This window comes from Lissotriton vulgaris, chromosome 1_2, assembly GCF_964263255.1.
Source record: "Lissotriton vulgaris chromosome 1_2, aLisVul1.2, whole genome shotgun sequence".
Taxonomy (NCBI): Eukaryota; Metazoa; Chordata; class Amphibia; order Caudata; family Salamandridae; genus Lissotriton; species Lissotriton vulgaris.
The window spans coordinates 105,428,260-105,452,476 of record NC_141686.1 but is presented as its reverse complement, the minus strand read 5'-3'; the positions used below and the strand labels follow the sequence as shown (position 1 = coordinate 105,452,476).

General features: G+C 46.1%; 1 protein-coding gene across 1 annotated transcript in view; it reads right to left on the bottom strand.

The window, feature by feature from the left end:
• The window catches only part of LRP6 (LDL receptor related protein 6), a 1,045,411-nt gene that overhangs the window by 708,584 nt on the left and 312,610 nt on the right, over nucleotides 1-24,217 (bottom strand). Inside the window, exons 6-7 of the mRNA XM_086952928.1 lie at nucleotides 22,943-23,339; nucleotides 22,373-22,544 (exon numbers count right to left, since the gene is read on the bottom strand). Coding sequence (XP_086809054.1) covers nucleotides 22,373-22,544; nucleotides 22,943-23,339 — 569 coding nt within the window. The remainder of the gene's footprint in view (nucleotides 1-22,372; nucleotides 22,545-22,942; nucleotides 23,340-24,217) is intronic.

The window sequence follows — 24,217 nt, the reverse complement described above, 5'->3', positions numbered from 1 at the left end:
CTTTGTCATAATCTGCATGTTAATATTTTCAGGACTTTTTAACACTGTAGGCCTGTCACCAGAAAAAGAGAATCAACATAGAGGCAAAGACAGTGACGAGAAGTCGCCCTGGAGAATTTACAGGAAATAAACCTTCAAGAAAATAATTAATTTAGTGGGTGATGCCCAAGGAGTTGAGTGAAACAAAATATTGATATACGAGACAAAATCAGACTCAATGGGCAGAGGTACATTGATTGTTTTTTGCTTTATGGAGTGGAAAATAAACTAACTACCCTTGCAGGCAATTACAGTAATTTGCTGCTTTTGGACAATTTAAAGTAGCACGGTTCTTTTTCCTCATAAAGGAACACCTAGAAGTGCCATTTATTGGATAATGTACCCTGACGGGGAAACTTTAAGAGAGGAGATCTCTTATTTTCATCTATTAAACATTTTGTTTTTCAGATGCACTACATTTAATTTGATGCGCTAATAAAAGACAACTGCTACCACTTGCAGGCATGTGCAGACTTAAGAATGCTTTTTTCCATAAACGAAAATTATATATTGAATACAATGTGTCCTGGGAAATCACGTATGTGATAAATCTATTTATTTTGTTTTTTTTTAAATCAAGCTAGACTAGCCTCTGATGCTTACAGGGAACACGCTGCCATATCCTCTCACTCTGTCAACAGCTCATTATCTTCCTTGCAGACACTGGCTATTATAGAGTCAAAAGACAATTCTACATGAAAATGGCTGCATGAATAGTTCATCATGATTGATGGCACTGGCTGTGACGAAAGTACAAAAGCACTGGCTTTGACGAAAGCACTAAGTAAAAGTACACAAATAGGAAGATATATCTTTAGATACCTGCTACACCATTTGCATCTAATCACAATCAGTTATCAATGGTTATGTTCAATTCTACAGCTGAAGACTTTGGACGAAAGGACACGAACACACTTGCCAACAACTTTATTAAGAGATGTTTTAGACATTTTTATAATCTGGGTTAGGGTCTAAGCAAAATGCAATGGCTCGACAGGGATCGAGATTATGCAGTCTTCTCTAAGAAATGCACATAAAAAGTTTGCAGAACCTCTACTTATTGAGACGTTCAGACAACTCACTTGTAAAATTAAATAAATAAAACAAAAAACATGTTTTGGAGAGCATTTCAGATACAATGCTTGACGGACAAGTTACTTAGCTGCGGAAACGCCTTATCTGGTAGAAACATGATCTAGCCACAAATTCCGCATCCCCGGACCTCCAAGCGTCAGGCCGGATCCGGAAGATCCCCTGCAGCAGGACCCATGCGCGCCACCAGAGGACGCCCACATCGTCAACACAACCACTACTCCGGCTCACTGACGTCAGAACTCAAAGAAATAGTCATTTAGACCACTACTGAAAGGTCACTGCCCACTTTCTCAAGGCAGCCCTGTCTCCGGGTCCCATGAAGTGCCTTGTGCAACAGATTGTGCACACATACCCAAAGATTTCTAATTCTCAGGGGACAGGAGTCTCTTGGCAGCATACTGCCTGCCCAGCACTCTCTGGCATGGACCCTGTCCCACCAAAACGCTCCCAGTTTACGGGGGTCGAACCAGGTGCCTTTGCGGACCTACGGAAGGCTTTTCCAGCGCAGACCCCACCACCACTCCTCCCTGGGGACGCAACGGGCCTTAATGAGATACCACAAACCCTGTCACCACCTCCCCGAAGAGGATACCCACAGGGACATGGATGAGGAGGCTGGGCCAGCCAGACCTTGGTGTCCTACTCAATCTTCCTGCCTCTGGTTCTACAGCGCCAGATGACATCTAATATGTTGGACCCGGAGGATATTCTCCATCCCCACTCCTCTGACTGGGTTCCCTGCACGGAGATGGCGACCTACATGGTGAGTGGCATAACGGCCCATTTGGGAAAAGCTGCCTGGACTTGCCTTATGGCTGAGTGTCCCCGCCCCTCTCTTGATGGGAAAGTAGCCTTAACCACAGAGCTAGACTACAATATGGCTACTTTTCTCAATAAATTTATGAAGGATCCAATGAAGGGCATCAACAGATCTTGGTAGGCATGCCAGGATAAGTTGTGGATGCCCTTGGCCTCATTATAAAAAGACTGGATATGGCTTAGGACGCGAAGTCCTTGGGTTACCTAGTTTCACCAGAGGTCCTCTCTAGGTGGGCCCAGCGCACAGTGGCATTCCTAGGTAATGCAAACTGTATGCTGTCCACAGAGCGACACAGCTTCTTGCTGATAAAGGTGGACCCAAAACTTGGGGACCTGACATACTTTGACGCGGGAGCAGTGACCCTGGGGGGACTCTATGGGGAGCCCTTCATAAAGAAGCTGGGGAAGTTTGTGCAATATCCAGCGAGGTAAATGTATAGACAATTCTCTATCAAGTGAGTTTTCTCACTCTGCCAGGAGGAAAAAAAAGAAGGTTTTCTCTCCCCATGTTTCCCAGGGGCTGGTCGAGGCTGGGGCAGCTCGGCCAACCAAGTGTCATCACAACACAATACCCTCCTAGAGGCCAAGACTCCAGGCACGGTCACTACCAGGATCAGACCCGTTTTGCCAAGTTGTATCCTACCCATGGGAGGCACATCAGAGGTCAAGGTGCGAAAGGATCATACGCTTTCTTCAATACCGATCAGTGTGCGCCCTTCTTCACTCTCGTAAGCAGGGGGCCTTTTGGGATTGTTCCTGCATGTGTGGAAGACAGTGATGCCCGATGCATGGGTCCAACTAACTGTTTAGGGCTTTCAAATAGAGTTTTTGGGGGTCACCAGTTCAAGCATTCCACCCCTGGCTGCTCCAGTTTTCTCAGAAGGAGATGGTGTTGGTCAACGAGGAGCTTCTCTCACTCCTGGAGAAAAAGGCCATACCCCAAGTCCAACGAAATTGTCAGCAACCTTTTTCCGGTCGACAAGGCAGACGTAGGCCAGCGTTTGGTCATAAACTTCCGCAAATTCAACGAGTGGCTGGTGTACCACCACTTAAAGATGGAAAGCATACATCTTCTTAGAGGTGAACTACTTTCTTCTGACTGGATCAATAAGATGCCCATTTGGCTATTCCAATCTTTCCACCACACAGGCAGTTTCTTCAGTTCATCTGGAGGCAGCAGACTTTTGATTTCAGGTCCCTGCCATTCGGGCTCTCCTCCGCCACGTGGTGCTTCACAAAAGGTGCTCAAACCAGTCGTGGAGTACCTGCAGGGGATCTGCCTCAATCTATCTAGACAACATGCTCGTCCTGGCCCAAGACTCCGACAACTGTTGCTTCATCTGCATATGGCAGTCACCCTATTAGAAAGTCTGGGGTTTGTTATAAACAAGAATAAATCTCTACTTATTCCAACGCAGAAAGTGGAATTTCTCTGCGCTGTCACAGACTCTACAGAGGCTCCGTTAAGTCTACCATCCCATAAGATGGCCAAGATTCACCACAAGCTCAGGAGAGCCTTGTCCAGACAGTGGGTGACACGGAGACAGATTATGCGCCTGATAGTGTTGTTATGGGCATTCATCCAAGCCATCTTTCTGGGTCTACTTCATTATCGAGCCCATCAGAGAATGAAGGCCGCGCATTTGAGGAAGGGCATCTCAACTCCCAAGCGGTGGTTCTACCCGAAGAAGAAAGGGAGGAGATTCAATGGTGGCCCTCTCACATGGAGCCATTGAATGAGAGAGTGATTGTCTACTTAGCTCCAGACCTAGTCAGAGTTGTGATTACAGCTGGTCCGGCTGGGATGCTCGGTGTGGGGAATTTTCCAAAGGTGGCTCATGGCTTCCCGAGGAGCAGACATTGCTCATCAACTGTTTGGAGCTTCTAGAGGGCTCCTTCACAGTTTGAAGCTGGACGAGAGACAGTGGAGAGTCCTGCATACTGCTCAAGCTGGACAATATTTTGGCGGTCAGGCATATCAACCACCTAAGGGGCACTCGATCCATGGTCCTATTGGATCTGGCAAAAGACTTCTGGCAGTTCTGCCTAGAACATCAGATATAGGTCTCGGCGCAGTATCTTCAGTGCAGAGACAAGCAGGTGGCGGATTATTAGTCTCGACATTTGCGGGACTCCAGTCTGTGGAAACTCAACCCGGAAGTTTTTGCCATTCTCCAGGAGAGGCGGACCCCTTCTCTGTGGACCTGGTTGCCTCCAGGCCGGGGACTATCAACTACCCAGATTTTTCAGATGGAGACCAGACCCATTAGCATCAGCAACAGATGGATTCCTGCAGGATTGGGGTCCAGAGAAGGGCTATGCGTTCCCTCCGTTTGCGATGGTCACAAGGTCACCGGCTCAGATCAGACGCCAAAAGGTGGACGTGGTCTTGATCACCCCGGTTTGGAAATCTCAAGTTTGGTTTCGGTTCTTATGGAACTTTCTTGGGATTCTCTAATCGGTCTCTCCCTGTTTCTGATTCTGCTTCTGACAGTGCTTCTCAGATTGCATCTAATGGTTTCCATCATACCTTCTGTTTTGAATCCTAGCACATGGTAGCCAGAATAAAAGATATGTGGTAAACCCTGTAGCTAATTTTAATCCACTTCACCATTAGCACTGCACCCCTTGCAACATCATGCTAGCTCACACTGGGTTTTAGAAATAACCCCTCTTACACAAAAAAACATTTCCGAGCTCCTCCCTCATAGAGAGGGGGTTGTAGCCCGCACCATGACTAGCCTTCATGGTGCGAGGTGGATTCCCAATGATCAAGCATGCCACCGGTGGTGGGTGAGCGAAACCGTCCTTTAAAGGGACACCTACTTCTTGGTCAGCCATCTGTCTTCATAATATAGTACACACACGGAACGAAAGGTAAATGCCATTGGGGATTGCAGCACCTACTGTGCAATCCGCTACAGTGCCAGTGAAAACATGGCTTTAGGCCTACTCTGTGTAGCTTGAAAGCAGCAGCTTCAACACTGCTGCACACACCTGTCAAAACCACCCTTTTCACAGGTAAGAGAACCGGATTTCAATTATTAAACCTTCTCCCCCCCCACCCAGTGTCCAGTGCTTAAGCCCTAAATAACTATCACTGGTCAGGCTGTAGCTGGCACACAAAGTCAAAGTATGGACTACACACTTTAATCTATCACTTCTGACCTGTACCAGCTACAGATTATATATTAATACAAATCCAATCAAATGGTGTTGTCAGGTTTTTCTTAAATATACTGGAAGAGCAACTTAAAAAAAAGTTACCTTTACTCTGCTTAGAGCTACTGGAGGCTAAGTTGTATAAGCTCTCCAGCAACTGCGCAGCTGTAGTTGGTCTGAATGATGAGTAAAACTGCTTCCAGAGCAGACACAATGGCCTGGGAGTGGGGAGGTATTTTAGGCCTGCCCTGTCAAAAGCTATTAGGTGATAACCAGTAAGGCCCAGCCTATGTCTCAAAGTCAAGTTGGGGCTAAGCCCAGTGAGGGGAAAGCTACCGCCAGAACCGGTTTTGAGTGTCCACAGAGGAAGTGACTGCTCATTACCCTGATCACATCTTTAAGTGAGGACACAAGCTCTGCACAATGATAGAAGGGTTTCCACTACCTTGAATTTTGAGTGAGGGGCACATAGGGAATGTTTGCAGTAAGGCAAACAATTACTAAAAAGGCGGGTAGGCAGTTTCCATGCCTCTGGGGCAATCCTTCTTTGACCGCATCCTTGGCCTATGGGGAGAATTGCTGAATGATCAGGCTGTAATAGGAGGTGATTGGAATGATGTCATGTCCCCATAGGTAGGTAGATGGTGCGCTGAGGGAGGTGGCGTGGGAGCCCAGGGGTCCAGACTGAGGTCCCGGTTGGCCTCAAGGATGCCTAGAGAGCCTATCATCCCGCTGACGCTAGATACATGTATTATTCTATAGTCCATGGCTCCTTCTTCCAGCTAGACCATTTGCTGGTGCCAGCTGGCTTTTTACATCGTTTGATTGTGGTCAACTTTCAGCCTAGAGGGCAGTCTGATCATTCCCGAGTGGCATTATGGCTTCATGTGGGCATTTGGCGCCCTCCCTTTATGATGGTAGCTCTCACCTTGGCATCTGAGAAAATAGTCTTACAGGGCGCTTTTATATCATACCATAACGGAATACTTCTCTGTTAACACAGAGACTGTCTCTTCTAAGACAGTACTTTGGGAGGCTATGAAGCCCACGCTTAGAGGTGTTTATAAGTTTTTGAATTGGCAAGAGTAGGCATAGGTTTCAGGAGTTGTCTCAACTCCAGGTGCTTATGTTGGACCTTGAGAAAGATGGTTGTGGGGAGGGTGGTGGAATGGTGCGATGGCAACTATGTCTGACAAGTGCTCCTAGATGAGGCTCAGCGTGCCTGGAAGGTGTCTCAGAACCGCATATACCAATGGGGTGATAAATCCAGTACAATGCTCCCCTGGTGCCAGTCATCAATGACTAGCAGGGAGTACTACTGTTAAGCCCCGGAGTAGTGACTCAGAGCTTCACCAAGTATTATAAAGACCTATATGGCAAGAGGGAAGTTGTAACCACAGACCAAAGAGCTGATTTCACTGAAGCCCTGCCCACCAAATCCCTGCCCACGACTGCCAGTACACAGCTGGATGAGCTGCTTACAGAGGAGGTGCTAGCCACAGATCTGGTGGAGCTGCGTCCTCGAAAGGCCCGGGTCCTAATGGTTTTCCCAACTAATTCCTTAAAGCTTACAATTGGGGGCACATCTGCTGGAGGCGGTCCACACGGCACAAAGGGACACAGCCCCACCCCACCCCCTTATACTCACTCTCCCCCCAGATTGGATAGACGCTAAAATCGTCACATTCCACAAGCCAGGCAATCCAACTGAGGCTCATTACTTGTACCGCCCAATCTCTCTCCTTAGCATGGAGGTCAAACTTCTTGCGAAGGCCCTGGCCAATAGATTGATGGTGCACATGCCTGATTTGACATCTATAATACCACAGGAGTCCCGCAGGGGTCTACCTTAAGCCCCTTGCTTTTTAATGTTTATGTGACCCCTTTGGTCTATCTAGCTGAGCAGCTGGGTGCCAAAATAATGGCTTATGCTGATGATACCCAGCTGCTCTTCACCTGGCCAAAAAATCATCTAGACCCCTTGACCGTTCAGAGTTGCCTGTCGCAAGTTTTTCGCTGGCTGGCAATGGCCCAGCTTAAATGTAACGAGGAGAAGACGGAGATCCTCCTCTATGGATCTTTTCCGGATAATTTCAGGGAACAAATTTGGCCCTCCGACCTACCCTGTCCGAACTCATCAGGTGCCCCTGTAAAGAACCTAGGTGTCTGGTTCGGACAGGATTTAAAGTTCGGGGAGCATATTAAGAAACTAACCGGTACCTGTTATGCCACTCTAAAGGCCCTCAGAAGGTTTTTTCCCCTCATTCCCGGCAAAGCTAGAGAGACTGTGCTTAGAGCGTTGATTTTATCACGCTTAGATTATGCAAATGCACTCTTCAGTGGCCTACCTGATTACATGGTCCGTCGACTTCAGGTTATTCAAAACTCGGCAGTCAGGTTGATGTTTCAACTACCCAGGAGAACTAGTGTTCGTGAACATCTGCGCAGCCTTCATTGGTTGCCTATTGCCAATCGTATTTTGTTTAAAATTCTGGTCCTGGCATATCGGGCTATCAATCAGCAAGGCCCAGTATACTTGCGGAATAGCTTTGTTCTTTATGCTCCTAAACGGGCTCTCCGCTCGGCTAACCTTTGTCAGATGGTCCAGCCTAAATTTAAGCTTGCCAGAACTGGAGGCAAATCCATCTCTGTTAAGGCTGCTAGAGTATGGAATGTTCTTCCTTTGGCCCTTCGCACTGCCTCCTCACTTTCGCAGTTCAAGAAGGGACTCAAAACATACCTGTTTAATATTACTCTGTAATCTCTCTCTTCGGTGTGTTAGTGGCCCCGCCTTTTTATCATGTACTCATCGCGCCAGGATACTCCTGAGTAATAGAGCGCGCAATAAAAGGATTTATAACATAACATAACATAACATAACATAAGGCCTTCAATTCAGTGAGATGGGAGTACCTATGTGTTCTTATATATGCGAATGTTGTACACTGACCTGACTGCCTCGGTTTGGGTGGCAGGCGCGGTCATTGCGCTATTCGACGCAGAACCAGGCAGGGCAGCCCATAGTCACCTTTACTGTTCTCCCAGGCAATGAAGCCTTTGGCCTCCTGGGTTAGGGTTGACGCCCAAGTATGAGGATTTGAATGGAAAGTCGGACAGAATTGCTTTGTATGCAGACTAGGCCTTGTTCTTCATGACAGACCCCGCGACCTCGTATTCAACAAATCATGTGGATCTTAGGCAAGACCTCTGGATTGGACATGTACATTGGCAAGTCTGTGCTGTTTCCATTGGGCGGATCACAGAGGGACATGACGTGGGCGTCAAGACTGACATTACCGATCTGAGGGTTTAAATAGCTCAGGGTGTTCCTTTAGCCGGTATCGTTGTCTTCTGGTACCACAACATGACCCTATCGGTACTGCTTTGTAAGGAGGAGGTTAAGTCTTGGTCCCCGTTGCCTCTATATCTACTTGGCAGATCAGCTATTTTTAACAGTTTTGCTGCCTCGCCTACTATACCAACTCCAAACTACCCCTATACTGTCACTCCGTCAAGGTTCTAACAGATCAATGAACTCCTGTGTCACTTCTTGTGAGGCGGAGGCGCCTCTCTCATAGCCCTTCAAACCTGCTTCCAGTCTACCTTCTGCGGAGGCATCGCCGCTGCAGATGTTCGATCATATTATGCTGCCTTCCACTTGTAGATTATTAATGACTGGTGGTATAGTCCGCAGGATGAACCAGCCTTCTGTCACAGAGAGGTGTGTGATTGGTGACGCCTCGGCGCTTGACCTGCTTTATAGCAGGACAGGTATAGGTACACCGCCCGCCCCCCCAGCGACCAGAGTGGTGGTGAAAGTGCGGAAACAACCTCTTTGCAGAATGGGCTGGTGAGGGCAACTGACGCAGGAGACGCAGCTGTGGCAAGGCACCCGCCTCCCACAAGGAGCTCAGTTGAGGGGTGGGATCATATTGGCATCTACACTGGGCAAGGCTATGCATGGCATCATACTTAAATTGTTTCAAACTGAATAAATGATGCATCAAAGCCAATTGTATAAATATTTGCAACTGCACCACGCTATAGCCCCGTATTTGCGCAACCTTTTGGATCGCCCGGATTTCAGCCCGCTAGAAGGAAACTACTAATGGGTGATTTAGATAGTCATAAAATGTCCAAAATCCACTAAACTACCTGCCCTCCGAGCGGCGTGGCAAGTAGGCATCGACAACAGATGAAGATGATTTGACACAAGCACTTGAGGCCCCCGGTAGAAGGGCAATATCTTCCCATCTAGAATTGATCCAATGAAAATATTTACATAGGGCAGATTAGACGAGAAGTCGCCTGTGGCATATGGGTCTCATAGGATCTCCAACGTGTCGCCGTTGCGAGGCCATGAAGGCACGTTCATACATACTGTGTGGAGCTGTAATGTACTGATAGGCTTCTGGATGGGGGTGGTGTCCTGTCTTTGTGAGGTTCTTGCATGGGCCATTCCATTTGTCCCGAAATTGCTTCTCCCCCACAGCACTGAAGGAATAGGCGAGAACCATCATAAACACATTTATTATTTCTTGGGCTCACACTAGTGAAAAAGATATTGCTCAACAGTGGAAAGCATGTGTACCATTGGCCCTGGTGGTGTGGAAGCGAGGGACTGACTTCTGCATGAGTCTGGAAATAGCAGCAGTCCAGTCTAGGGGATGCCCCCAGAATCATCAGAAGATCTGGCAGAGGTGGGCGGATTATAGGGGCTTCCTCTTGGAGCCGGTTTGCACTGCCGAACTACAAATGGATGCTGAACTCAGACACTATGGCCAACATATACAGGAGAATGCAACGAGATCCAGAATTGCAATTATATAAGATTTCAGACACCCCTTTGGGGTTGGAGATGGGGCGGGGGTTTGGCCAGAGGCATTCTGTGCATATGTTAGTGTTTTACAAGTTTGTGGGGTCTCATCCTGCAGAGTCCTATGTATGTGCATGAACCGTCTGGGTCCTTTTGTTGGCGAAAAACGCAATAAAATTAGTTTTGAAGAGAAAAAAATGTGAGTAGTGCACTTTTTACTTATTGGTTAGAGAGAGCCTAGGAGTCATCCCACCCATCAGTTGGTGCCAGGCATAAATGTTGTATCCTCAGGAACACTCCTCAGAATACCTTTTGGAGCTACAGAAGAACAGACATTCTGGATCTGCGATCTGTGTCCCGAGAGGATCCCTGAAGGACTCTTTCTTGTACCCAAAGAGAAAGAAGTGGACTACAAAGGTCAGTTGGCTCACCTTTTGTGTGGCTATAGGGACACAGCAAGTTGCAAGAGGGCTTTTCCTTGAAATAACCAGTTGACTAGCAGCCATTGAACCAGGAGAGGACTTTGCTATTGGCCTCTGCCCAACCCCCAGAGAATCTCTAAGTACCCTCTCTTGAGATCCTTGGGGCCTTAGACGTGTACTCCTCTGTAGTTGTTTGGGTACCAGAAGAACAGTTTTTGAACACTTTTCCTCCAGAATTTTCTGGGGTGACACAGTTCCAGAGCTTTGCACTGAATTTCAGCTTTGTAATGCTTAAGACTTCCAGCACCTCCAAAAACACAACTTATTCCTATTCTACGGTGGAACATAAAAAAAAATATCTAAAGCTCCAGGTGGAGCAACCTCTTTAAAGTATCAGACCTTCATTTTCCCTCAGTGGCTAAAACCTTTGCTGCAGCTCGTTCAAGGAGGATTTTCCTTCACAATAAATGTCAAAGTATATTGCATTGGAACTTAGAAAAATTTCAACCCTTTTCTTTAAACCAATGGTACTTAAAATACGGCCCGCGAGCCACTTGCGACACGGCCCTTCAGACATCTCCTTGCGGCCCACAGACATTCCTCTATGAAAGAGCAGCAGAGTTAAAAGCTGCCTGAGTTCCGTTTTTCTCATAATTTTACTAACCAAGCAACTTTGTTTCCTGGTTCAGGGCTTTTTAGGTCTAACCTAGCGATGCCGCGCATGCGCTGCTCGCTTTGCAAGATCTATTGCCGTTGAGTTGAATTTGGAAGTGGAGTGGAAGCTCAGCTCATGTTTTTGACTAGCGCGCGTCATCCTTTATGGTAAACGCTGGCCTCCGATTGGAAGTGAGGCTTTTTGGTGACTGCACAGTCTCCTTTAGGCACCGCCCACCCAGACTGGATAGTTTGCTTGACGGAGGCGTGTAAGTGTGACATGAGGTTATTTATTATCTAAAGGGGCGTGTAAGTGTGAATACATCTGTTTCACTCGTCTTTGTTCAAGGCAGCCGCGTATTTATTTTTGCATCGCGCTTTCACTTAAAGTGAAAGCGCAATGCAAATATAAACCAGTGGCTGCCTTTCTGCAATGCACTGGCGTAACACAAGCCCCCGCAGCCCCCGTGTTGCGGGGGGGCCCCGTCGGGGCCCCTCACTGTAATACATTGATTTATCAAATCAATCATGATTGATTTAAAAATTATGGACGGTCCCGGCTGGGGCCCGTGTCCATGAGGCTGGCAGCAGGAATGGTGCAGGGCCCCGGCTGGGGCCCGTGAGGCTGACAGCAGGAATGGTGCGGGGCCCCGGCCGGGGCCCCCGTGACGCTGGCAGCGGCTGAGGCTGAGCGGCTCTGACTGCTGTTTTCTCTGCCTCTTGAGCCTGCCTAACTGGAATGGTGCGGGGGCGGGCCCCGGCCGGGGCCCGTGAGGCAGCCTGGCAGCACTGCAGCAGGAATGATGCGGGGCCGGGGCCCGTGAGCCTGCTGGCAGCACTGCAACTGGAATGGTGATGGGCCCCGGCCGGGGCCCGTGAGGCTGGCAGCAGCTGAGGCTGAGGCTGAGTGGCTCTGCCTCTGACTTGAGCACTGCCACTGCTGAGGAATTGTGCGGGGCCCCGGCCGGGGCTCGTGAGTGAGACTGTCTGCAGCAGGAAATGGTGCTGGGCCCCGGCCGGGGCCCGCCGCCCGTGAGGCTGGCAGCTCGGCTGAGGCTGAGCGGCTCTCTGCCTCTTGAAGTGGTGAGCCTGAGGAATGGTGCCGGGTCCCGGCCAGGGCCCCTGAAATTGATACAAATGGGTAGGCCGGCCCCGGCCGGGTGACACGGTGTGTGTGACTACTAGTAGTAGTCTTAATGGTGCATGGTGGGTGGATCAATGGTGGCGGGACAGGGCTGTTACTCCTCACTCCGAGTCCTGCTCCTGACTTTCACTTTCTTTTCCGCCCCGGCCTTCCGGGACGCGTATGCGCGCCGCGGGGGCACTGGGCAGGGGGGCTGGCTAGTGACCAATGCCCTCATTACATTTGTCGGGGGGGCAGGGACAACACATGCGCATTGCAAGGAGCTCATCACGTTACACGCAATAAGAGCGTTACAGTAAGGTGTGGCAGGGCGCGCAGCAGAGAAGTGACAAAGCCACGCTCAGGTCAGGACTCATCACCGGCGGGGCCTTTATTTGCAAATTGCAATCATTTAAATTGCCCGGCCCGGGCCCCTACCTGGCTAGCCTTGAGGCTTGCGCTGGCACCCACCTCAGCTGCCCTGCCTGCCTTCTGCCCATCTGCTCCAGCTCGCCTTGTGACGCCAGACCCTACAGGCCCTCAGCCCTCTCAGGTCAGGTGAGTGCGTTCCCTCTGTTAAGGCACTTCAAACTTATTTAAGATGTAACGCTCAGTTTTGAAATTGTTCCTATTGTGAAGCGCTCGCCTTCGGGAAAAGATCGCGCTCAAAAACGCATAAATAAATAAAGTGACGAGTCATCAATGCATGCAGTGTGAGACGGTGACCCTGGCTGCCCTGTTGTAGAACGTTAGTGTCACAGTCAGGTACAGAAACGGCTATTTTTTGCTGGTTTATTATCCAACCTAGATGACTCTTGCCTTTGTTTTCTCCACCTTCTTGTTCTTTACACTCCCGGGTGCTGTCTGTCTGCGAGAGTCTCTCAGTTAGAATGCTCTGGACTGTCTGTTGGAGGAGGGTCCCTTTGGGGCGCCCAAGGGAGAGCACTTTCATCTGCAGGTGGGTCAGTGCCGCTCTGCGCCTGGGCTGGTGCACTTCTGATAATCATCAATGAATCCATGCAGATAATTTAAAACCTAGCTCGCCAGGTCCAGCTGGCCATACACTATATGGCTTGCAGCTGAAAATTCTGTAGATTTCGTGAGGAACATTTAAGACGAGAAGTCACATCCTTTAACAAGCATTTGCAATGCAATAGGTCTTGCATTTACCGCGAGTTTGAGCTGTTGACATTATAAATGAGAATATCTTTTATTTAAAAGGCATTGTTATCCACAATGAGAGTAGCTTAAACTTGCGTAAATGCGAGACCCCTTGCATTGTAAATGCTTTTTTCCTATAGAGCCAATTCAGGCTGGAGGCTCCAAATTTTTTAAGCCAAAAATAGCTTTATATTAGGTATTCGCCACCTAAAATTACCTCAGTTTCAACATAAACCAATAAGAAAAATATATTTCACATTTTGTTTCCTAAAGCTACCCTTTTCCAGTTATGAAAAGGTGTTTTTTTTTACTGTCCTGATAATCTCCCATCCCATTATACGTTGGTGAGGGAGGACAGAGTGGGACGTATAGGTGGAGGGTTGGGTATCCTTTATAGAGACTGCTATTCCTGCCGTATCACTCCACTATCAGAACCTCAAGACGCTTTTCAGGCCCTTCAGTTTTCGATTAAGGGATCATATGTGGTTCCGTTTATGGGCTTTCTCATCTATCGACCCCCGGGGACTAGAGTGGATTTTGGCCATCACATGCTCAACATTCTTGAGCCGCACTTCGGCTGTGAGCACTTAATTGTGCTCGGGGACTTGAATTTCCATTTGGAAAATCTTGAGTCCAATGAAACCCTATCCCTACTGGACACTTTCTCTGCCTGTGGGATGCAACAGCTAGTTAAGGGTCCCACTCATCAGGCGGGTCATACGCTGGATGGGGTCTTCTCGAATGACACCCGGTTGACCATTGAGACTCCCATCCCTCTCTCCTGGTCGGACCATTACGCTGTCCCTATAGAATTAATGGTAGGCACTGTAAATAGCAAGGGGAACGAGCCAAGCAAAATGGAACTGAGGCGTAACTTCAAGAGTATAACTAATGATGCGCTTGCCCCCAGATTGCCCAGTTTGGCGATCTCCTCGGAGGAGGATGTATGTTCGCCAGTACTTAGGATGGATAGTGCCATTAAAATAGCTATTGACGAACTTGCCCCAGCTTCACTGTGTTACTTTGCCAGGAAAAGTCCCTCGGCCCCATGGTACTCGGAACCGTTAAGACTCCTTAGGCAGGGAGTACGGAGACAGGAACGTCTCTGGAGGACTAGTTGGGATATGGGGGATAGGGATAATCATAAAGCCCTCCTGAGGAATTATAAGGCGGAGGTGATAAGGACTAAGCAAGAGTATTTTACGATCCGTACTACCTCGCTCACCTCGCCGAAAGAGCTGTTCAAGATCGTAGACACGCTCACCTCTCTGAAGGTGCCAGATCCCGTTGTCAGCTCACAGCAGCTCTGTAATGATGTTGCACAATTCTTCCAGTCTAAAATTGTGGACATATATTCGGCGTTAGAGCTAAAGAGGACCTCACTATCTACCTCTCTGTGTCTACCTATCCCCCCGCTAACATCACCCGAGGAGGTGTCCTTAGGGTGTTTGTCCAGTTTTCCACCCCTTTCCCTCCAGGAACTTGAAGCCCTTCTGAACAAGACTAGGTCTGGGTCTCCCCTGGACCCCTGCCCACTGAAACTCCTCAAACAATGCAAGGAGACACTTTTGCCTCCGCTATTAGAGATCATGAATAGGGCAATGAGGGATGGGATCTTCCCCTTACAATGGAAAAGAGCTGTGGTTAAGCCACTGTTAAAAAAGCCCACATTAGACCCGGGGGTTCTTAAAATCTTCCGCTCCATTTCACTGCTCCCAGCCCCTGCAAAGATGCTGGAAACCCACCTTAACCAGCATCTCGCAGCCTTTCTGGAAACCTCTGGCCTTCTGGATCATTCGCAGCATGGATTTAGGAGAGGGCATAGTACGGAGTCGGCCCTTACCATAGTGCTTGATAACATCTGCACCAGAGTTGATAAGGGCCAGACTACCCTCCTTATCCTTTTAGATCTTACGGCTGCGTTTGATACTCTGTCTCCCTCAGTATTAACATCTCGACTGAGGGAGATAGGGGTTGAGGGGCCCGCGCTTAGTTTGCTGGCCTCTTTCCTGGGCCAGAGGGAACAGAGTTAAGCTGGGGGATTTTCTATCTCCATCCCTTCCTGTGCATTGTGGGGTCCCTCAGGGGTCGGCATTAAGTCCGACCCTTTTTAACATCTATGTGACCCCCACTTGCCAGGCTTATTAGATCATATGGGATGGAGGTAGTCTCCTATGCCGATGACACTCAGATTCTGATGTCTCTCGCCCAACCTGTCATCTCTGATGCCTCCAATTTTAGACTCTGTATGGAGGCAGTCGCTCAATGGATGATTTGCAAATCATTGAAGCTTAATGGCGAGAAGACAGAATTTCTGGTGTTTGGAGCAAAGGAGGACATTTGGTCTGCGGAATGGTGGCCTACATCTTTGGGAGTTTGTCCTGTACCCACCGCCCTGGCCAGGAACTTAGGAGTCATGATTGACCCTACCCTGGGGATGGGTCAGCAAGTAAACAGGACTATCGCCACATGTTGGGGTATAATAAATATCTTGCGGAAGATTAAGCACTATCTGTCCCCACAAGCCAGAAAGCAAGTTGTAGTAGCATTAATAGGTTCCAGACTTGACTATTGCAATGCCTTATATTTAGGTATAAACAAGGGTCTGTTACTGCGGCTTCAAATGGTGCAGAACGCCGCAGCCAAGTTTGTACTGGATTTACCTAAGCGTGGCCACTGCTGCGAGAAAGACATTACATTGGCTTCCGATTGAGGCCGGGATCTCCTTTAAGTCCCTGTGTTTGATCTATGGGGCTCTGGCTACAAACAGGTCAGGAGGTATAAGAGACCTGTTGGTTCCTTATACCCCTTCCAGAACTCTGCGCTCTGCCAATAAATCTCTTATCAGTCCCCCGCGTTCGTAGAGCCAAGTGGGGTGGCAGAGCTTTTTCGAGCCTTGCTCCGAAGTTGTGGAACACTTTGCCGGCTGAAATTAAGTCCCTACCCTCAATGCCAGCTTTTAGGAGGGCCCTTAAGACCTGGCTATTTGCCATAGCCTACGCTTAGCTCTGGATTTGCCTTTTTATGATTTCCTTTTTGGTTAGGCGCCTTGATGCCTTCGGGCTTAGTAGCGCGTTTATAAATTGCATTTCATTTCATTCATCCCTCCCTGTCTCCCTGGGAATGTCCCAGCATTGATGCAGCCCTCAGGCAATCCCAGACTGTACTTTGTGTCCCCGGAGAAATTATTTATGAGTATCAATGCTTTAAACAAAGTGACATAGTCCGTTTCTGAAGTTGGACTTTGAAACATTTTTAACTTTGACTTCTAGCCTTTTCACCAGGAACAATCCGCTTGGTGTATCCAAGCAGGGCTCCATCGTGGTGGCTCAAATCGCACCTAGGTGCCTGTATACAGCGACTATTGATTATTGTATTGTATTGTATGCATATCTTATATAGCGCAACGGTCACCCCAAGGGTATCCTGGCGCTGCAACTTAGCCTGTAGTGACGGCAGGCAATGAGCCAGATTATCAGTGAGGGCACTATTCTCAATCCTTGAGGAAAAGCCAGGTTTTTAGGCTCTTTCTGAAACTTAACAGGGAGGTCAGGTCGCCCGTCTAATGCTCAGGGGAAGGTCGTTCCAAAGGCGTGCAGCCGCTACGCCGAAGGCCCTGCCGCCTGTCCTAGATTTCTTAAATTTGGTCGTAGCTACCGAGAAGGCACTAGACGAACAGAGATGTCTTGCCGGCTTATACCAAGTGAATCTCTCCTGCATAGGGATCGGGCCCGTTCCGTGTACTGCTCTAAACACCATGCACAGTGATTTAAAACAGATCCTCTCCCTAACGGGGAGCCAGTGTAGATCTCTCAAAGCTCGGTGGAAGATCTATGTTGCCTGTTTAGTGCCAGCTTTGCCGCTATGGACTGGACCCTCTGCACTCCCTGTAGAATATATTGGGGAGCACCCAAATACAGGGAATTGCAGATGTCCAGTCTACATAGAATTATACTCCTGACTACCAGGGGTCTAGTCTCCACAGGCATCAATGGAAATATCTGTCACAGTGCCTTCAACAAGGAAAAACAGACACTGGCCGTTTATTGGCCTGTGATATCATTTGGAGGTCGTCATCGACCAAAATGCCCAAATTGCGCACGGTCTTAACTGGAACTAGGAGGTCGTCACTTGGAGTAAGTTTGAACTCTAGCGGCAACTGCTGTAACCTTTTGCCGCTGGAACAGTACACCACCTCGGTCTTCCCTCTATTAAACTGTAGAATTTTCTTTAAGCCAGTTTGCAGTTTGACACATGCATTCCTGAAAGATCTCCATGGTAAACGCCTGCTTCCCCTCCAACGAAAACACCAGTTGAGTGGCGTCAGCATAGTTTACCAGGTCAACACCAAATTACTTTATGACAGGGATCAGCAGGCGTAGATATATATTGAAGAGAATGGGGCTTATTGCCCCATTCTCTTTGCACTTTTTGGCTCCATTTCTACTAAAAAAAAATTAAATTCATATCTTGGGTCAGTTTATTACATTTTTGCAATTGGACTTATTTTACTCATAATATTTCTCATTATTTAAAAATTTGTTGGAGTTTAGGATTTTGTGTGACTTTGTTTCTTTTACTGTGCATGCACTGCTTAAATACTTTACATATAGCCTTTAATTTAAGTTGGACTGCTATGTGTCACATTACCAGGGACTGAGCACAGGTTTATTTAATTTAACTTGTGTGACTTCTATCAGGTGGTGACCTTATACTTTGAGGTGAATCTTTGTCCGCCCCAAATAATACATTTCTTTTACAATAACTTACTGTCTTGCATGTAAATATATGCAATTCCTCTTAAAAAATCTAACACTGTTGGAGCTTAATTAGTATGATTTACTGTATCATACTGCATCAGAGTTTATAACCCCTTTCCTCTACCACCGCCTAAAATATGCATTGAATGCAAAGCTCCTACCCACTCACGAGTTAAGTTTCCAAAGGAAGCCAATTAGTTAGTCAACTAGTCTATAATAGTATTGGTGACTCTGTTACAAGTGGTAAATGACAATATCCATTCACAATATCGATGGCCACGCAAAAAATTCACCTCCAATATGCCTTTTTGTAGCATGGATTTAAAGTCAATTGCATCAAGACAGATATTTGGTTCAGAATTTAATTTGTTAGAGTTAATAGAAGCAAAGATGTAAAATGAGCCAAACAGGCAGATTCTCTGCAAGCTAATGCTAGTCTGCTGAGAGTGGATGGGATTTACTTTATTCTACTTTAGAAAAGTTTAGATCCTGGGCTTTTGGTTCATAAACTACTTGAACATGGCAGAAGAAGCACATGGAGAATACAGAATCCAGGGGACAGGAGGGACGAACGAGAGTACAGATAGGTGGGATTGGAGAAGGAATGTAAGGATATACCTGGATTTTTCGACCAAATGCATGAGATTGTTTGGACATATGGGGCATTTCCCATCCAGGTAAACCAAAATAGCCATTGTACCATCTTCACACCAATGCGTTTTAGACTTGTGGAAATATAAGTTATGTGGATTCTATACAATCTGTCTACTCTATCTGCCTTTCGAGTAAGTCTGTCATAGGAAGAAAGCCATGTCTGCTTTGAAGTTGTGAGGGAGTATGAATATAGATATACCTACCAAGAATGACATTACAAATCCAAGTAGAATAATACATTTGTGTTACATCACAACATATAGTACTGGTGGTACATGGTATTCAAATATGAAAGGGGCCATCTAGTGAATGATATCACAATTCTAAAGTGCCTGTTGGCGATTGTTAAACTGGTACTGATCAAAGAAAATGTTTTCACCAGATTGCATCCTGAAAATAGAATAATATTATTCAGATGTACTACTAACATTTCATACGTTATTGGATTTAGAGCACAGCATGGACCTTCATTATTACAACTGGAGCAAAAGGCAGCATGCTTGTCTGCACTCCAGCAGAATTAATAACTGAAGAGGTGCTTTACGGTGTATAGCTGATGAATACTATTTAGTGTGTGCGAATAAGGCCGCCATTATCATACTTAAATCGAGGGTCAACTTTTTATTCTGTAGGAGGAATTCCTTGCCAAACTGCCCTCAGATATAATCTGTGATATGGGGCAATGCCTCGTAATAACATTTTTTGCTGTATTTATTGTCATTAAAGCAGTCAATATGCAATGCTTACTAGTGTTCTGAAACGAGATAAATTTTTATGGGTAACGTTTTTGCCTTTTTGGAGACAAAGGGGCATCTAGGTCAGGGTGGCAAACCCGATCTACTCTAGGACCAGCATTAATCAGCAAATATGCCCTTGTAACACCCTGTACCAATATCAAGAGTCTTTACAGTTGCCAATCACTGCTTGAGAACACTGGAAACCACCCTGTTTGAGGAGGTATTTAAGGTTCAAGTAGGAACGGCAATTCTGAACTATCCAAACCTCGACAACAACGTCATCTACCTACAATGCAACACAATTATATATGAGACACTAGGGATGAGAAACATCCACATTCAAATTTGTTTATTGGCTGTTTCTCACAGTTAATGTTCAATGACTGTATAAGCGGTTACATAAATGAACAAACATAAAGATGACCTTATGAATGTGCTACTGTATAATGTCAAAGAGCCTGACTGCGGAAAATAGCAATATATTGTAAGAGAAAGCCTAATTTTTTTTTTTTTTTTTTAAGACCAATGGTCCCAAACTTTATTTAGTTTCACAGGTAATAAGGCAATTGATCACACAATGTCATAAAAAAGAATAACTACTACAAACGTTACCCAGCTAGTAGCATGTTTTGACATGTCGGTCATACATAGGTGAAAATAAACAGTAGCCAGGGGAGATGCATTAGTCCGCAAACTGCAGTGCCAGGAAAAGTCTTGGGTTGCAGTGCTCGTAGCCCGCAGCACTGCAAAAGGACCAAGGTGGTCATGATAGCCAACAACCATTGTCTTAGGCCGCTTTCCCTGGTCGGCACAGAAGCAGTCAAAGGCAGGATCACATCCCATACTGTCATACGGGTCGCTGATTGTAAGAGAAAGCCTAATGATGGAGTAAAATCTCCAACTGCCGAGTGTTACAGAATTCATGTACATGTACCCATCTGCTCAGCAATAAGGTCACTCACTGTCCAATATTACTAGAGTACACATCCCTTTGCAAAATAAATGTGTACACGTAACACTGAGACAGTTCTGCTAATGTCTAGGGGTGATCCTAGAACTGCCATTTGGTTTTGCCACAAGGCTATCCCAAGAATCTCAGTATGGCAAATCCTGAGATTTTCAAAGAGCAATGTAGGCCCACAAGGCTTCTTGTAGCTAGAGAAGGAAGCAAAATAAGACTTGTTATTTAGTGAAGGTGCCATTAGGTTTTTCAGGGCCATCCTAAATTGGAGGTTGTCAGTGTGACAACATAAGAAAGTGAACTGCAAGGCAGACCTGCCTAGAACAATAAAATCATTGACCACTAAATACTTCCAGTGAAACGGTCAACTGAATGCAATGTTCACTTTAGTTTGGAGACACGGAATTTATATGCCAGGAATGATGTCAACTTGCAGGGCCATACATTTTTTGTGGATCAAACAAAGAGCCTGGTATTACATTTGTTGTTGGGTGGCAGTCAGTACATGATAAGTAGCAGGAAATGACAACGATCTGGATTATTTCCAGTTTTGGTGTTCGGCAAACATCAGTAAAAAGTTACAAAAACCCGAAAGCAAATAAATAATCTATTAAGATGGCGACCCTGTGAGCGATGCTAAACAAACTGAGAACTCTCCACTAGACCAAATTGCAGTGAAAACAAATGTAAGACCCAGTCTTAATCTGCAAAAAGAATGCATATTTACATGTCAGTTTGTAAGCAGATATGCTTCAGAACTGAAACAAGAGATGTCAGTTGTTTCAGGACACAAATCATTGGTATTCAGGCTTTGGGTGAACGGCAGCAGAATCTGTCTTACTAGAATTCTATTTTACCAACTGTTGCTATAACACATGCAGGAATCATCTGCTAAAAAGGGAGCATCTACTTCACAACCCACCGCAACTTGAATATCTGGGTATCATCAGCATGCAAGCAACATACGAGTCAGAAGGTCTAGACCATTCAAAAGAAGGTGGGGAAGAGGGACGTGCAAGTCAAGGTCTAAAAATATAAAATCGAGATGAAAAGAGCAGAACCCTGTAGTTTGCGTCTGTCATGATCATTCAAATTGGAGACTGACAATGGTCATTCACAGAAGAACCAAGGAAATCAAGAAATGGGCAAAACTACGAATTCAGTACTAAGATTGCAGGGTTTTTTCCATTCAGTTTGTCATTAAAGGGAAAAGGAATTGGTTATGGTCCCTATATTAAATAGCCCACAGGTTATGGCAGTGTGGACCCAAACTCTTTCGACATTCTGATAACCTTTGACACAGTACATCGCCTCCCTTTCATATTTTCATGGTGCTTCTTATTCAAAAACACACAAACGGTAATGAGAGGATGCTTGCAAATAGTCTAACCCACTAGTAATCACTCTGGATAACATTCCGATCCACCGTTTTTCTCCCACGTTAACAACCACTCTAATCATAGGAAGCCTTAGGCAAATCCTCCCCAATCACCTTGTGTGATTCTGCAGCCCATATGGGATGGGGTGATAATAAATTGCATTGATTGGTAGCACCATATAAAATGTCTATGTGCTACCTGCATGATCCCAAAAAACTACTGCCTATGAGGACAGAAAAAATCCCGTCATAGTAGATGTCAATTCCTGCACAGAAAAGTGATCAATCATAACACGATTTATGCCTCTTACGGTGCATTGTAGACGGTTGCAAACTCACTGAAACCCATAATGCAATATACTAGGGAATTTTATTTTGCTGTGTTTTACTAAGATGGCTGCAGTTTTGAGAAGTATTGAAATTCCTCTCATGGTCTGCTGTTCAATAATAGTTAGCTGGGCCTGAAAATGGATTTCTCTGCAACGGATGCTGCCAGCATGGCCAATAATCCATCTTACTGCTGTCATAAGATAAAAAGAGAAACAAGGCTTTGTAGAACCCTTGAAAACAAATGAAAAAACAAAGACAAACCTCGATTTGATCAGTCTTGGCGTCGCCCCAGTATATCTTGCCTTCCGTATAATCCAAAGCCAGCCCATTGGGCCAGCCGAGTGAGGTATTGACCAATACCACCCGGTCAGACCCATCCAACGCAGCCCGCTCAATCTTTGGGATCTCGCCCCAGTCCGTCCAGTACATGAGCCTGAAAGGTAAATATTTGTTTTTAATTAACAGAGGAAGGCTGTTGTGTAGTGTGAGCCAATGTGCTAAAGGCAGTATGAAAAGCCAGAGCTGTGAAGGAGAAAAGAGACCGAGGTGGCAAGGTTTAGCACTTTAAAGAAGCAGCACTTTTTTTTTTTGAAGAACTGCTAAAATATGTCAAGCCGAAAGCTTTGCAATCAAGCTAGACCTAAAAAAAACACACAAATTAAACAATGGCAGAGCAATGAAATCCCTGTTTATAGCCCAATAGCTCCCAAGTTTTAATCAAGGCAGCATGGTCATTAAGACATCTGTATCTACCAATTAAATATACACAAGTCAGACTGCTGCGTTTCAGATGTCAGTAGAATGCCAAAGAAAAAGAAATAAAATGCTCACCCAGACATTGGATCTAGTACTATCGCTCTGGGCTCATTCAGGTCTTCAGATATCAAAATCTTTCTCATGGTCCCATTGAGCCTCGTGACTTCAATCCGATCTGTACCAGTGTCCGTCCAGTAGAGATTCCGTGCAATCCAATCCACTGCAATTCCGTCTGGATGGGCAACTTGCGCAGTGACAATAAACTGGCTATCTGAGCCATCGATAAGGGAGCGCCGGATGGCCCGTACTTCATCATCAGTCCAATAAATATAGCCTTCCACTGGATCATAATCGATTGCAATAGCATGACGGATGTCATCCAACTGCAAAACAATGTCTGTAAAATCTGGGGTGTCCAAAGAGATACGCCTTAGATCAGTCCGCCGGGCAAGAAGCAAAAATTCTGTAGCACCTGTTCGGAAAGAAAAAAAAACATTCTGTTTAAAAACATACACCCTAGTAACCTTTGCCCAGGAGTCACTAAAAAGCTAAATCAAACGTGAAACATTCAAAATATAAACATTTTAATGGATGATTAGGTTAAAAAAAAAAGGGGGATATACTCTGTAAAAATTAATTCCAGGTGCATAGGAGTTGGAAGGTACATTATATCTTTACAGATTAAAATACTGCAGTGGATCAAGTGCGACCAAGCAGTCCCAAAACACATGGAGTCTTTTAGAAGTGTACCACGTTTGCATACGTATGCTTCAATTTCAACCTTAACGGAAATGGTTCAATCAGCGACAGACCCATTCCAGAACTGGAGATAAGTGTTATGATCTGAAATCATCTGGAGATTAAGGAAAACCACAGGGTGAGCACTCAGTTCAAATTTACAACCTAATGGTAACTATGAAAACAGTATTATGCAGAACAAAGTACCTCGGAGCGGAGCACAGCAAAGGACAGAGCCATACTTCATGCAAAGATGCTACAGAGAAGAGCACGGACATATTCAAAGATTCACTCTAGTGCCATGCTATACACTTGATGCATAAATGTCTGAAATGCTAGAGAAGCAATGCAATTTTGGATCTCACTCAGGGGGGGGTAAAAAAACTTCAGGAAATTAGTTCAACATTTAATAGAATCGACATTTACCAATTGTTACCTGCAAATGACGAACTCTGCCATCGTTATCAGTTAACATGAGCATTTCACCCGAAAACCATTGAGATGTAAATTACACAGCTTCGGTTTGTCAATTTAACCTTTATGACATAGCTGGGAAGGCTTTTTTTCTGGGAGAGAAGATGCTGCTAAAGGAGAAGATCACCAGGGTGAACA